The sequence below is a fragment of the Vigna angularis genome, chromosome 11 (assembly GCF_016808095.1).
Source record: "Vigna angularis cultivar LongXiaoDou No.4 chromosome 11, ASM1680809v1, whole genome shotgun sequence".
NCBI lineage: Eukaryota > Viridiplantae > Streptophyta > Magnoliopsida > Fabales > Fabaceae > Vigna > Vigna angularis.
The window spans coordinates 15,100,137-15,115,090 of NC_068980.1; the positions used below are offsets into that span (position 1 = coordinate 15,100,137).

The window sequence follows — 14,954 nt, forward strand, 5'->3', positions numbered from 1 at the left end:
TAACAATAACAAATCACAATACACACCAAAAATCAATTGAAAACAAGTATGTAAGAGCAAAGATTAGCTTTCTTGCCTCTTAAATAGCTCTAACAGCTCTTAAAAGCACTACAACTCCTTTACCTTCATAGGATATTTATCTACACGTAGAAACATCACAAGAACGATCAAGTCATACCATTAAGATCACTGATCATATATTTTGAAGATATATATAATTTATAAATTTTAACTCAATTGTATGTTCATGAATGATTTGAAACATTAAGATATTTATGATGTGCATGTTTGACTTTGGATTGAAGATTTATTCAATATATATGATGTTTTTTTGGTATGATCATATCATTAAGAAACATCACAATTTTTTCCCGGGAATATAATTATATATTTTGAGGATATTAGATATTAAGGGGACAAACTAAGTTTTTTTTGAAAAAAAATAGATCTTGAGAAGGTTCAATTTTAGATTTATGATCTAAGATTTAATTTTCTTGATTAATTTTGGTTCTAGTTAGCATTTGATGTTTGAAATATTGGTAATAATACTATACATGATATAAACGAATGAATAATGTAAAAAAAATGTTGCTTCATTATTATGTGCTATACTTGGACGTCTTTAAACATATGTTAATTCCAAACTTTCATAGTTGAATTAGCATTAGTAAGCGTAAATTTGTTTGAACTTGTTGGTGTCTCAGTGCAATATTCTTAAAATTGTGATTTTGAATTTGTAACTTTGAACAAAAGTATTTTACTCTTACCTTTGCAAATTAAATAGTTCTTAGTACGAAATAGTAGTTACTGAGAAGGTGATATTATTTTGTATGAGTAGAATATAAGAAGTTATGAAATGTATCAATGGGATTGAAATTTTAGTAGCAATCTAAATTATAATTTATGGGATTCGTGCTCTTTATTTTAAACTGATAAGTCACCCAGATTAAGTGAATACACGAAGAGTTAACCTAACATGTATTCAAGCTCATTCGAACATTGCCAAAATTATCAGAATTTATAATTAGGTTTAATAGCTTATTTTGTCCCTAGTTTTGCTTAAATTTCTCAATTACATCCAATCTTTGAAAAAAGTGTTAAATGCGTCCTCATTTTGTAATTTTTGCATCAATGAAGTCTCTTCCGTTAAATACAAATAAACGGAGTTAAGAGATTAATGATGTGGTAGAAGACGTGTTATTTTGTAAGTATATTTATGCTGACATGTTAGTGAATGGGTGCAGAGATGGAATTTAGGGGTGCACGTAGTATTTTTTGGGTCAGACCCAAGCCCTCTTTCTTTTTTTTTTCTTTTTCAGAAGGTCTCTTCTCCACCTAGCAGCTCTGCTCTCCAACGATGTCGTGCCTCCTCTGGCTGGCAAAAACTATCGTCGGTGGCACCGATCGTCGCTAGAGACACCGCCAGCCACTACGGCGTTCCTCCCTCCGTGCGCGCTTGAGGTAAGCTCTGACACTAACTGACGAGGTTACCAGCGCCGTCAATGATGCTCTCCCGCGCAAGCCACCGCCACGGTCAAGCCATGGTTGTCGACGTCTTCACAATGCGAGAAGCCCTGTTTGATGGCGATGTTGTGGAGGAGAAGAGTGGGCTTGCGTTTGCGGTATGGTGGCCTCTGTTCTCAGGCGGTTTCGCAACAACAAGGCTTGTGACTGAAGGTTTCGATTTGGGGCTTTGTAAGAACGCTTCTTCTTTCCCAAAAATTTCTTCTGGTTTTGTGGTTTCATTGTAGGGGAAGCATCATTACCATTCAAAATGACAATCTTGGGGTTTTGTCGAAATTGGGTTTCTGAATTTGGGAAATCTTGAGTCTTTGATTCGATCTCGAGTTGGGATTTTGTGCTTTTCTGCAGGTTAGGGCTCGAATTGGAGCTTCTGTTTCTCGCGTTTCACAAGTGATTTCTGATTTTGGGAATTTCTCGGCAAGAGTTTTGTTCTCATGTTCTTGGTCATTTTAGGGTTTTTGATCTTGTTTTGTTTTTGCGATTAGCGATTATGAAGTTTTAGTTTTCGATTTGGAGGTGGTTCTTTGATCAGTGTTTCTTTATTTTGGTTTTCTCCATTTTGGCTGGGTTTGAATGTGCAAGTGATTATACGAGGATGATGGAGATTTTCTAAGGTATGAGTGAAGGTGGTGATATTGGGTGATGAATCTGAGTGTTACTTTTTTTTTGTAAAGAAAGTGAAAGAAGATGAAATCAAGACCATGGTGCATGAAGGGTGAATTACTTTTCACGCCAACCTCTAATCACTAACAATAAGCACAAATATATCTACAAAATAACACATTAACACTATTTTCTACCACATCATTAATCTCTTAACTATGTTTATTTGTATTTAACAGAAAGGACTTCATTAATGCAAAAATTACAAAATGAGAACGCATTTAACACTTTTTTCAAAGGTTGGACGTAATTGAGAAATGTAAACAAAACTGAAGACCAAATAAGCTATTATGAGATTCATGCTCTTTATTTTAAACTGATAAATTACCCAAATTAAGTTAATACACGAAGAGTTAACCTAACATGTATTCAAGCTCATTCGAACATTTCCAAAATTATCAAAATTTATAATTACTTAAATGTGTCTTGCGACCTTTAAGAAATAATAAATGTTTAATTTATTTATTTACATGATACTTTTGTATAATATTCAAAGAGTTGCTTATGAGATTGTATGCTTTGTTAAGTTTTACTTTAATTTAAACGGTGCTACTTTATTTGTTTTGTGATCTAAACTTTTATCTGATCCTCCCATTTTTAAAGGTTGAAGGGAAAGACGACATCCAAGAAACTGATATCAAGGAAGCAAATATAATTAAATTACTATATTAAATGTTTAATTTCTTTCGAAATTTTTTATAAATTCCTAATGAATTTCCCCTGTGCTTATCCAAGAAAGACAACAACTCTTTATCATTTTCTTTTCCCCTGTGCTTATCTAAGAAAGACAACAACTCTTTATCATTTTCTTTCTCTAAATGAGAATAAGCCTTCTCAACATAGCTGAACTCGCGTCCATACATATACGATGCACATGCTGCTTTGCATGTGAGTAACTGCAAATCACCTGAGACAATTCAAGAAAATTCATTAGCATGACTAAAAAATAAAACAATAGTGAATGAACATGCAACAATATTTCTAGTGAAGTTTATATAGACACTGATACTGTAACTTCACTGTCACTTAACATGGTTGGAAGAGTTTGACCATTCCAATGATATGATTATACCTGATTCAATCTCTGATTCTAGCTTGCTATTGCTGAAATGTCTTGTTATCCACCACCTACAGCGAAGATACCAAGATTTTCCCGATGTACCATCCGTAAATATTTTAGGGGTTTTGTCAAAGGAACGAAGTTGCTTGTGTCCATTTTTAGTTTGCATGGGGCATGAAGACATACAGTCTTCTTCGTAGGAATACAGTGTTAAGAAACATGAAGATAACACCTTCCATGTATTGTGTTCTGAATCTGTAGCATCTAAATGTAAAGCAATCATTTCCAGCATAGACTCAAGACTATACTCTCCTGCAAAGTACCAAGGAATCCAATCAACAACATAGACATCATGTATTATTAAGCATATAAGATATCGCTTAGTCTGTAACAGAAGAAATTATCAGAGCAAATATTTCTAAATCCCCCATTTTTCTTTCATTAACTTCTTTCTCCATCTCTTTTCAAGTTGACATTGGACTCAACTTGAGAGAAATAGCGATATAAATTATTCAAATCATACAAAAGACATGATTGAGAATGAAGGTACCATTTTGGTGCATCTTGATAAGTTTGGCTAAGGCATCACTACATGTTGGATCCTTCTTCAATATATTCTCAAAACAGATAAGAAGCATGCCAGAGTTGTTTCGATCAAAACGCTCCAAGAGAGCAGCCCTCACTCTACAAGGGTATGCACATCAGTAACTTAAATAATCATAACAAAGAGCACCTTATAAAAGATAAGGGATATACCTTAATGGCAATACAGAGGCTGCATTACAGCACTGCTTCTCAAGCATATTTAGAGCCTCGTCAACTTGTCCTCCCATTAGCAACAGCTGGCAATAAAAAATAAAGTGAAGCCATTTTTTATATCTAAAAGATTATCCTATGCTAAAACAACTGTCAAATAACTTCTATAACAGACGCAAAGTAGGGACGTGCATGTGCATCCAGGAAAGGGAATACGCTGTGAGAATTGCAAGGCTGAACGTAATCAGTTGCTTTGTGCAATTTCAGATTGATAATTTCTTAAATTTAGGAGAGAATATATTATTTTCTACATTTTGTCTTCTTACATGCATTGGATATATATATATATATATATATATATATATATATATATATATATATATAAGAGCGTATTGAATGAGTAGCTTATTCTACGGAACAAATCCCTAAAATTGTGGGATTGTTATTCTACTAATAATAGCAAAATACAGGGAATATAACAAATTAAATACATTGAAATAATATTTAAAGTTTCCTAAAAAATATTTTGATACTCCCCTCAAGCTCGTGAATAAGTGTTTTTCATTCCCAGCTTGGATATATTTCTTTCAAAATTATTGCTGCTCAGTCCTTTGGTGAGTATATCTGCAAGTTGACCTTGAGTGGATACATATTGGGTGCAAATCAAGCCACTATCAAGCTTTTCTTTGATAAAATGTCTATCCACCTCAATATGTTTAGTTCTATCATGTTGTAGTGGGTTGTGTGCTATACATATTGCAGATTTATTATCACAATATAACCTCATTGGTTCATCCCACTTTATCCTTAAGTCTTCCAATATAATCTATAGCCATAAAAGTTCACATATTCCTTGGGCCATTGCTTGAAATTCTGTTTCAACACTAGATCTAGCTACCACACTTTGTTTTTTTCTCTTCCAAGTTACTAGGTTTCCACCAAGAAAGGTACAATATCCGGTAGTTGACCTCCTATCCACAGCTGAACCTGCATAATCATCATCTGTATATGTCTCAAGACTGGCATTCTTATTTCTTTTAAACAAAATTCCTCTTCCCAGAGAGTCCCTTTTAAATACTGGACAATTCTAAGTGCAGCTTGTAAATGTGCTTCCTTTGGTTGGTCCATAAATTGGCTAACTAAGCTCACAGCAAAGGCAATATCTGGCCTAGTGTGAGATAGGTAAATGAGTCTTCCCACACATCTTTGATACATTTCTTTATCAACAGAAACATCCTCCTCTGCACTTCCCAACTTTATATTTGGATCAACAGGTGTACTTGCTGCTTTGCAGGCTATTTTACCTGTCTCCTGTAGCAAATCAATGATATACTTTTGTTGGGATATGAAGATTCCTTTCTTGGAATGGGCTACTTCAATCCCTAAAAAATATTTTAGCTTCCCTAAAGTCTTGATTTCGAATTCCTTGGCAAGGCATTTGCTCAACATTTGTTCCTTTTTATCATTCCCAATAATAATTATATCATCCACATAGACTAATAGTATTGTTACTTCCCTTGAATCAGAATGTTTGATGAATAAAGTGTGGTCCCCTTGGCTCTGTTTGTATTTAAGACTTGTCATAACTTTGGTGAATCTCCCAAACCATGCTCTAGGTGACTGTTTGTATTTAAGACTGGTCATAACTTTGGTGCATGTTCTGGTTCCTTTTCTAAGAGCAATTGGGAGGTATAAATTATGATCTATTTGTTCAACTGGTTTTTCAAAAGAAAATTCATCACAAGCAATAGAGTTAGAATTTATAGGATCAAAAGGAATTACCTTAGGTAATGTTGTAGGGTTGGATTCTTGAACATGAGTAGATCTTGGAATGTGGCCTTTTCTCTTCGTGTATACACCAAATTTTTCCAAACTTTGTATTATAATGAGGTTTAGTTGCTGGTCCTGCAGATTGAGGTATTTGATTCACCTCTACTTGTTCCTCTTCAGCTTCATCTTCACATATAGTGGTCATATCCTTTTGAGTTTTTGTTTCTGGTCCAAAAGACAAATTTGGTAATATAAAAGGCTCATCTTCGTCTCTTAAAGTCTCCCCTGAAGATGAGATTGGTCAAAGTAGCTTACTCGTTCATTGAAAGTAACATCTCTTGACACAATTTTTTGGATGGGGAATGGAAACACCTATACCCTTTTTGTGTGGCTGAGTACCCCAAGAAAATACATTTTATTGCCCTTGGGTCAAGTTTTCCTCTTCCATTACTATGAACATGTACAAAGGAGACACACCCAAAAATTCTACGTTGAAGGTTATTTGTATGGATTATATGTGGGTAGAACGAGTTTAAGACTTCCATGGGGCTTTTTGAGGATAAAACATTAGAAGGTAATCTATTAATCAAGTAAGTAGCAGTGAGAATAGCTTCCCCCCAAAATCTCTTTGGAACATTATTTTGAAAAAGAAGTGCTCTAGTTTGATCTAATAAGTGCCCATTTTTTCTTTCTACAATCCCATTTTGTTGGGGTGTGTTTACACATGAGGATTCATGGATTATTCCTTCCTTTTGACAAAAAGAATTTAGGGTATGATTGAAGTAATCTTTGACATTATCAGACTTAATTATTTTTATATTAACCCCAAATTAATTTTTAATCATTGAAACAAATTGGAGAAAAACTGAGTTGACCTCAGATTTGTGTTTAAGAAGGAAAAGCCATGTTACCCTTGTACAATCATCTATAAAGGTTATAAACCATTTAGCCCCAGAAGTACTAGGAATATTAGAGGGACCCCACACATCCGTATGAACAAGATAAAATGGAGAATTGCTTACTTTATTACTGATAGGAAAAGGTACACGCTTGTGTTTGGCAAGTTCACACACCTCACAATGAAGAACTTCTAGATTTAAATTTTTATACAAGGAAATATTAACTTTATGACCCAAAATGAAGGATGTCCCAAACGACAATGAAACAATTGGATTTTTTCTTTGTTGGCCATGGAGGATTCAGATATTAGAGAGTGACAATCAATGGGCAGACTCAAATCTTCCATGTAGTAAAGGCTATTCCCTTCTCTAACATGTCCAATCGTCCTCCCTGACTTCTTGTCCTGCAATATACAAGAGTTACTATGAAAAACTACATTACATAAGAGGTCCTCGATAAGTTTTTGTATAGATATCAGACTTGTGGATAACTTATGGACATGAAGAACAATTTTTAGTATTATGATTGGGGTTATTTGGGCATCTCCTTGTCCAGCTGCAGTTATGAGGGTTCCATCAGCGGTAGAAATTTTCTTGCTGCTGGGACATGGGGAATATGTGGAGAAGTGTTTAGGGAATGGTGTCATATGGTATGTGGTTCCAGAGTCTAGTATCCAATAATGGACAAATGGGGTATTTGAGACATTAAATCCACAAGAAAATGGAAACTTACCAGAGTATGTCAATGAACACGTACCTGTGGGTTTTTCAAATTTACTAAGGACCTTACTCTTTCTAACTCCTCATGGTTGAGTTCTACAGATCCTTCTTGCTTTCAGGACCAGTAGCAACATAAGCTTGCCCCCCTCTCCTTGGAAGGCCTCTTTTGTGTCCCCAATCTTTACTTTGAGGTTTTCCATGTAACTTCCAGCATTTATCCCTTGTGGGACGTGGCTTGTTGCAATAGGTGCACCAAACTCCTTCATTTTTCTTTTCTGTTCTTGGAAGAGGACCTACTTTTTTTGTTCTACAACCAGGACTGTTGCTCCTTCAACAAGCATAGCTGAATTATCCGCAATTGGGGTCTCTAGCATTAGACTCCTTCTGCTTTCTTCACTCCAAATAATTGCCATTACTTCATTGAGTCCAGGAACCTTCTCCTTGTCTAATATTTGGATTCTGACTTAATCATATTCTTGGTTTAGGCCTACCAAGAAATCATACACCCAATCTTGTTCAATGTATTCTCTTAGAATTGCTGAATCCTCATAACACTCTGCCTTTATGACCCTGTAATGATCTAACTCCATCCATAAAGATTTGAGTTGATTAACATATCCTATGACAGTTTTAGTGCCCTGTTTGGCAGCCTTTGTTTTTCCTTTCACCTCTTTTGCCTTAGAGTAGGTTTGCTCTATTGCAATCCATATAGCCTTTGCAGAAGTGAGGAACATGCATGTATCGCTAATTTCCGAAACCATTGAGTTCCATAGCCATGCCATGATAATGGAATCTTCTTCATCCCATGACTTGAATCTGGCATCTTCTACTGCAGGGGCATCTTTAGTGAGATGGTTGACCTTTCCTTTCCCTTTTAGAATGGTCTTAATGAGTTGAGACCATTTAAAATAAATTTTTCCATTCAATCTATAAGCTGAATGAACATTCTGCAATTCTCCGTACTCTAAAACTTGTCTACATGGAAATATAACAAATTAAATACATGGAAATAATATCTAAAGTTTCCTAAAATATATTGACATAATTGATTTCATTTAATACAAGCTACTGATATTTCCACAACGTGTGTAACAAAATAAGCACATGGAAGGAGTGAGAACCAATTAGTTAGCATGCAGTTGCACAAAGGACTTTCAAAAGCTCATATACAAGGACATAGTTGTCTTGTCTGCTCGGGTTAAACAATGGGAATTGCAAGGATTGAACCATAATCATTTTATATATTGAGGCTGTAGTACAATGTTAAGGACATACCAAAAGCTTCTAATATTAGAGGCGGTAGATGCCTATAAACAGTTAAGGAAAGCAGAATGATATGTCAATTGCCACAAGAACAAACTACACAGCTAGTACGAAAAACAAAGAGCTCCTCTTAGTGTTGAAGATGGTTTTGGCGTTTTGCAGAAAGTTCCAAAGAAATTATTAAAAGAAGGTTGTTCCATCTTTTTCTGTAATGCAACAACAATAATAATATGCTATAGGTGCATTAAGCATTTAGGTAAAAGGACGAAACATAGTATTAACATACATCATAAGGATATCCTTTGAAAGGAAAGCACGAAGACATCATTGTCCTAATACAACAGAATCAAGGGATGCAATGTTAATATTTAGAATGAATTGAAACCTGGGTACACTCCACATGGTTTAATGCAACATTGGCATTCCTAAAGGATACAAGTAAAAGCATTACTTTCCCTTTCATTTCATCAATTCCTTGAAATGGTCTAATGGTTTCACATTTCACTAGTTCAACAAACACAAATTACTCGAATAACAATAAAACATACTAAAATATCCATTATGTATGGTAGCAAAGCCATTAAGTAGGAAAGAGTTGAAAATAAGACTAATTTATTATTCTCAATCATGAAAAATACATTCTCATATCCTCTATTTGTAATAATTTAATTCTCCTAAAAAAGGAAATAGGGAAACTAGAAAACAAAATAAAATAAAAGATTATATATCTATTTCCTCTAATTAGGAAGATTCTAAAGATATTTTCTCTAATTACAACACTCCCCCTCAAGTTGGTAAATGAATATCAATCATTCCTAACTTGCCTACAAGATCTTGAAATCTACCCATCAATTTCAATGTGTTTGGTTCTGTCATGCTATACTAGATTATGGGCTATGCTCATTGTTAGGGTTCCAATTAGGAAACCTAGGGAAGAATCTTACTAACACTCAACCGAACGATGAATTAACCTCCACACTTAGTATTCACAGTAAGAAAGTCATATACAGAGTAGGTATGGGAGCCTAACCTCCCCCACAGGAATAACGTTTCCTGTTCAAAGAATGCAAGCAATCAAAAGTCCCCTCAACATATAACTACTTCCTATATATACAAGTCTATCCCTCGTCTTTCCTAACTGTTAAGACAGTTAGAGTAACTAACTCTACTAACTCTTCCTTCTCCTCTCATAGACTCTCAACCTCCTATCATTACCCCCTCCCTCTTCAACAATCTTGGCCCCAAGATTGAGCTCCGGATATTGGTCTTGGATGACCAATCTGTCTTCCCATGTAGCGCCCTCTCTGCCACCTTCCTGCCATTCGACCAGGACCTGATGTACTACATCTCCTCCTTGTTGTAGTTGCCTTTCTTCTATAATCCGGATTGGCCAAAAGGTTGGCCCCTCTGCCTGGAGTTCTACAGGTAATTCCTTCTCTGCCCATCTGTCACCCACTGCTTGTTTTAGTTGAGACACATGAAATACTGGATGTATACGAGCTGAATCTGGTAGTTTGAGTTTATAGGCCACTTTTCCCACCCTCTGCAACACTTGATACGGTCCAAAATATCTGGCCGAAAGCTTGGGATGTATTCTAGTCGTCATGGAGGTCTGACGATGAGGTCTAATTTTTAAATAGACCATATCACCTTCCCTGAAGCTAATCTCCTTCCTCTTCTTGTTGGCCTGGTGCGCCATTCGATCTTGGGCCCTGCTCAAATGGAATTTTAATTGTGTAAGTGCCTTGTCACGTGTCATCAAGTCTTGTGCCACCGCTTCCACAGCTGTTTCTCCCGGAATAAATCTGCTAAATGATGGAGGGGGCCTACCATACACCGTTTCAAACGGGGTGCAGCGTGCTGATGCCTGGTAACTGGTGTTATACCAGTATTCTGCCCAAGACAACATTTCATACCACCCCTTTGGCTGTTCCGAACAGAAACAACGCAGATATCCCTCAACAATCCTATTCACCACCTCCGTCTGCCCATCCGTTTCGGGGTGGTATGCAGTGCTCATTTTGAGCTGCGTTCCTTGCAACTTAAACAACTCCTTCCAAAATATGCTTAAGAAGATGGGGTCTCTATCACTCACAATCGACACAGGAATCCCATGCAATCTTACGACTTCCCTTGCAAATATTTCCGCTACTGTCTTGGCCGAGTAAGGGTGTCTCAAAGCAATGAAATGGCCATATTTGCTCAATCTGTCTACGACCACAAGAACCGCATCATGGCCATGTGATTTTGGCAGTTTTACTATGAAATCCATGCTCACCTCTTCCCATACCACCTGTGGAATTGGTAAGGGTTGTAGCAGCCCTTGAGGAGAAGCAGCCAAGTATTTATGCTGCTGACACACCTCACACCTAGCAACGTACTCAGTAACCATCTTCTTCATACCCACCCAATATAGAGACTGGGCGATTCTTCTATACGTGCGGTAAATTCCAGAGTGGCCCCCTGTTTTAGTTACATGGAATTCAGCTAGCAACTTAGGGACCCATGCTGAACTCGCCGATATTACCATTCGACCCTTGTAGTGCAACCTATCATTCTCCATTGTATAAGCCAGATGACTCTCGGGGTTCTTCTTAATCTCATCAATCAGCCTCTGTAATACTTCATCCTCCTCCACTTCCTTCAAAACTTCATTAAAATCTGGCCAGAATGGCCTGGATAGCAAGTGCAACTCCCCTTCCTCCGTATTACCCTCTTCTCTCCTCGATAGAGCATCCGCCGCTCTGTTGGTACTTCCCTTCTTGTAGATTATTTCGAAATCATACCCCATCAATTTAGCCAACCAATTCTGTTGGTTTTGGGTGACTATACGCTGCTCTAGGAAGTATTTCAGACTTCGCTGATCCGTATGAACAATAAACCTTCTCCCAACTAAGTAGGGACGCCAATGCTGAATGGCCATGACTAAAGCCATCAATTCTTTTTCATAAATGGATTTGCTCAGCGATCCTGCAGATAAGGCTTTGCTGTAGAAAGCAATGGGTCTGCCCTCCCGGGTTAGCACCGCTCCTACGCCCCCACCTGAGGCGTCACATTCTATATGGAAAGCTTGCTGGAAATCGGGCAATGCCAACACAGGAGCAGTGGTCAAAGCTGCTTTTAACTTGGCCATGGCTGTGCTTGCTGCTTCTGACCAAGCAAACTGACCCTTCTTCAATAAATCGGTCAGTGGTTTCGCTATCCTTCCATATCCCGTCACAAAACGCCGATAGTATCCTGTCAGACCTAGGAACCCACGCAACTCCTTCAAACTCCTCGGCTCGCCCCACTCTAACACTGCTTTCACCTTATCCACATCCATTTCGACCCCCATTGCAGAAATTTGGTGGCCCAAATAGCGAATTCGCTGCTTCCCGAATTCACACTTCTTACTGTTTGCTACCCACCGTTGCTGTTCCAATATTCTCAACACCAACCCCAGCTGTTCTAAATGGTCTCTCCATGTGGGGCTGTACACCAGTATATCATCAAAAAAAACTAACACGAATTTCCTGAGATAGTTCTGGAACAGCTTGTTCATCGCTCCTTGAAAGGTGGCTGGCGCATTCATTAGTCCGAAGGGCATCACCAAGAATTCAAAATGCCCTTGGTGAGTGCGGAAGGCAGTCTTGGGTACATCGTCTTCATTCATTCTAATCTGATGGTACCCCGCTTTAAGATCAATTTTGGAGAAGTACTTCGCCCCCTTCAGCTCGTCCAACAACTCTTCTATGACTGGAATGGGAAATTTATCAGGGACGGTGGCCCTGTTTAAGGCTCGGTAGTCTACACAGAAACGCCAACTACCGTCCTTCTTCTTCACCAATATTACGGGGTTGGAGAATGGGCTAGAACTGGGTCGGATGAGCCCCGCTTTTGTCATGTCTGTCACTTGCTTTTCGATCTCACTTTTCATGAAGTGTGGATACCTATAGGGGCGGACATTTATAGGATCCACTCCCTCCTTAAGTGTAATGTTGTGCTCTTTGTCACGTGATGGGGGTAACCCTTTTGTTTCTTGGAAAACGCCATAGTGCGCTTGTAACAGCGCTTCCAACTCTGCTTTCTGATCTCCCGTCAAATCACCGCTCCACCCGTCATCTCTCTCCTGCTCCACCCCATTCAGACTCAACACTAATGCCCATGACTCAGCATCCACTATCTTGGACAACGTTCTGGGCTCTACCAGCTGTCGCGCCAATGTTGGGTCACCCCGTATCTTAATCTTCCTGCCGTCCACGTTGTAGATCATCGTCATCTCCCCCCAATTAACTCTCACTTCTCCCAAATTTCCCAGCCATGCAACACCCAAAATGACGTCCACTTCTCCTAGTTCAAAGACAAAGAACTCCTCCTCGACTGTGGCGTCTCCCAATTCCACTCTTATTTTCTCGCAGCGACCACGTGTCATCCTCCTGTGTCCATCCCCTAAACTAACCGAATATGGCCGTGTGTCAATCGTAGGCAGTTCTAACTCCTCCACCAACTTCCGGCTGATGTAATTGTGGCTTGCGCCACTATCTACGAGTACCACCACTTCCCTCTCTCCAATTCGTCCTCTCAACTTCAGGGTCTTGGGTGTTGTTAATCCCTCAACGGAGCAGGCGGATAACTCCATGGGTTTCTCTTCTATGCTTCCCACTTCTTCGCATTCATCTCCCTCCTCATCCTCGGCTAATAGCAACACGCGCAGGCTCTTCTCAGTACACCTATGGCCTGGTGCAAACGGTCCTCCGCAACGGAAGCACCGACCTTCCTCCTTTCTTTTGAGAAATTCTGGATATGGTAGATTTCTCACCATCCTCCCTCTGTTTTCGTTCCCGGCTGTTGCACCCACTCTCGCATTTGCATGCGTCGTCACCCCATCTCTTCTCCCCGATCCTGTACTCTCTGTTCTCGCCGTTTGTGGAGTCGCGTTTCGATTGGGTTCCGATCGCAGCACAGTCCCCGTTGATCGTGTTCCCAGCAGGTTAACTTTGACCCCATTCCCGTATCCACCCTGTGCTTGCATGATAGCCCCCTCGACATCCCGAGCAATCCGCATAGCCTCCATCAATTCCGATGGGTTTTGAATTCGCACCTGGACCTTTACATCGTCACGCAATCCCGCCTGAAAATAACCCAGTACCTGCTCATCAGGTATGCCCCTCGTCTGCCCCATCAACACCTCAAAATCACGAAAGAACTCCTCCACTGTACCCGTCTGGCGTAAAGTCGCCACCCTCTCGAACACCGTTCCCCTAAATACTCCTCCAAAACGGTTGATCATGGCTGCCTTTAGTCCTTCCCACGATCGATTTCTCGCCTTTTCCCTCCAAAAGGTGAACCAATACGCCGCACTCCCCTCCATGCTGACGTACGCAATTTCGACTTTCTCCTCGTCGTTGGACACCTTCTGTATATTGAAAAATCTCTCGGCTCTATTGAGCCAACTCAGTGGTTCCGCTCCATCAAAAGAGGGCAATTCCACCCTTCTTCTCCACGGTTTCTGTTCATCCCTCCTGTCGCCGGTTCCTCCGTCTCCGATCTCCCCCTCGACTCTTTGTCGGTTGTCATTTACGGAACTATCATCAGAACTCCCTTCAGCCTGAACGACTTGCTTCCCCAACATCTTCATGATTTGTTGTAAGTCCCTCCGTATCGCCACCGATTCCGCCTTCATCCCTCCCACCGTTATCTCAATCGCTTCCAATCTCGCCTTCGTTGCACTCTCCATTTCTCGAATCCGGCAGGTCGGACCAAATTGTTAGGGTTCCAATTAGGAAACCTAGGGAAGAATCTTACTAACACTCAACCGAACGATGAATTAACCTCCACACTTAGTATTCACAGTAAGAAAGTCATATACAGAGTAGGTATGGGAGCCTAACGTCCCCCACAGGAATAACGTTTCCTGTTCAAAGAATGCAAGCAATCAAAAGTCCCCTCAACATATAACTACTTCCTATATATACAAGTCTATCCCTCGTCTTTCCTAACTGTTAAGACAGTTAGAGTAACTAACTCTACTAACTCTTCCTTCTCCTCTCATAGACTCTCAACCTCCTATCACTCATAGCAGACTTGTTGTCACAGTGTAATTGCATGAGTTCTCCACTTTGACTTTAAGATCATCCAAAATGATTTTCATCCAGAGTCCTTCACACATTCCTTAGGGCTCGAAATTCAGCTTCTGCACTAGAACGGGATACTCTATCTTGCTTTTTGCTTCTCCATGTTACTAAACTATCTCCAAGAAATACACAATACCCAGAAGTAGATTTTCTATCAGTAATAGAACCTGCATAGTCAGCATCAGT

The 14,954-nt window shown here is 39.2% G+C and overlaps 1 protein-coding gene and 1 long non-coding RNA gene across 3 annotated transcripts in view; one reads left to right on the forward strand and one right to left on the reverse strand.

Moving 5' to 3' along the window:
* The first annotated feature begins 1,053 nt into the window (after positions 1–1,053).
* On the forward strand, positions 1,054–2,221 carry LOC108333537 (uncharacterized). Its single transcript, XR_001832564.2, has 2 exons — positions 1,054–1,695; positions 1,873–2,221. It is a non-coding gene; the product is annotated as an uncharacterized LOC108333537 (long non-coding RNA).
* A 603-nt stretch (positions 2,222–2,824) lies between these two features.
* LOC108333857 (uncharacterized) overlaps positions 2,825–14,954 on the reverse strand; it is a 37,919-nt gene continuing 25,789 nt past the window's right edge. For both annotated transcript variants that reach the window (XM_017569318.2, XM_052871155.1), the window contains exons 7-10: positions 4,004–4,089; positions 3,798–3,931; positions 3,260–3,559; positions 2,825–3,094 (exon numbers count right to left, since the gene is read on the reverse strand). In XM_017569318.2, coding sequence (XP_017424807.2) covers positions 2,856–3,094; positions 3,260–3,559; positions 3,798–3,931; positions 4,004–4,089 — 759 coding nt within the window. In that variant the 3' untranslated portion in view covers positions 2,825–2,855. The remainder of the gene's footprint in view (positions 3,095–3,259; positions 3,560–3,797; positions 3,932–4,003; positions 4,090–14,954) is intronic.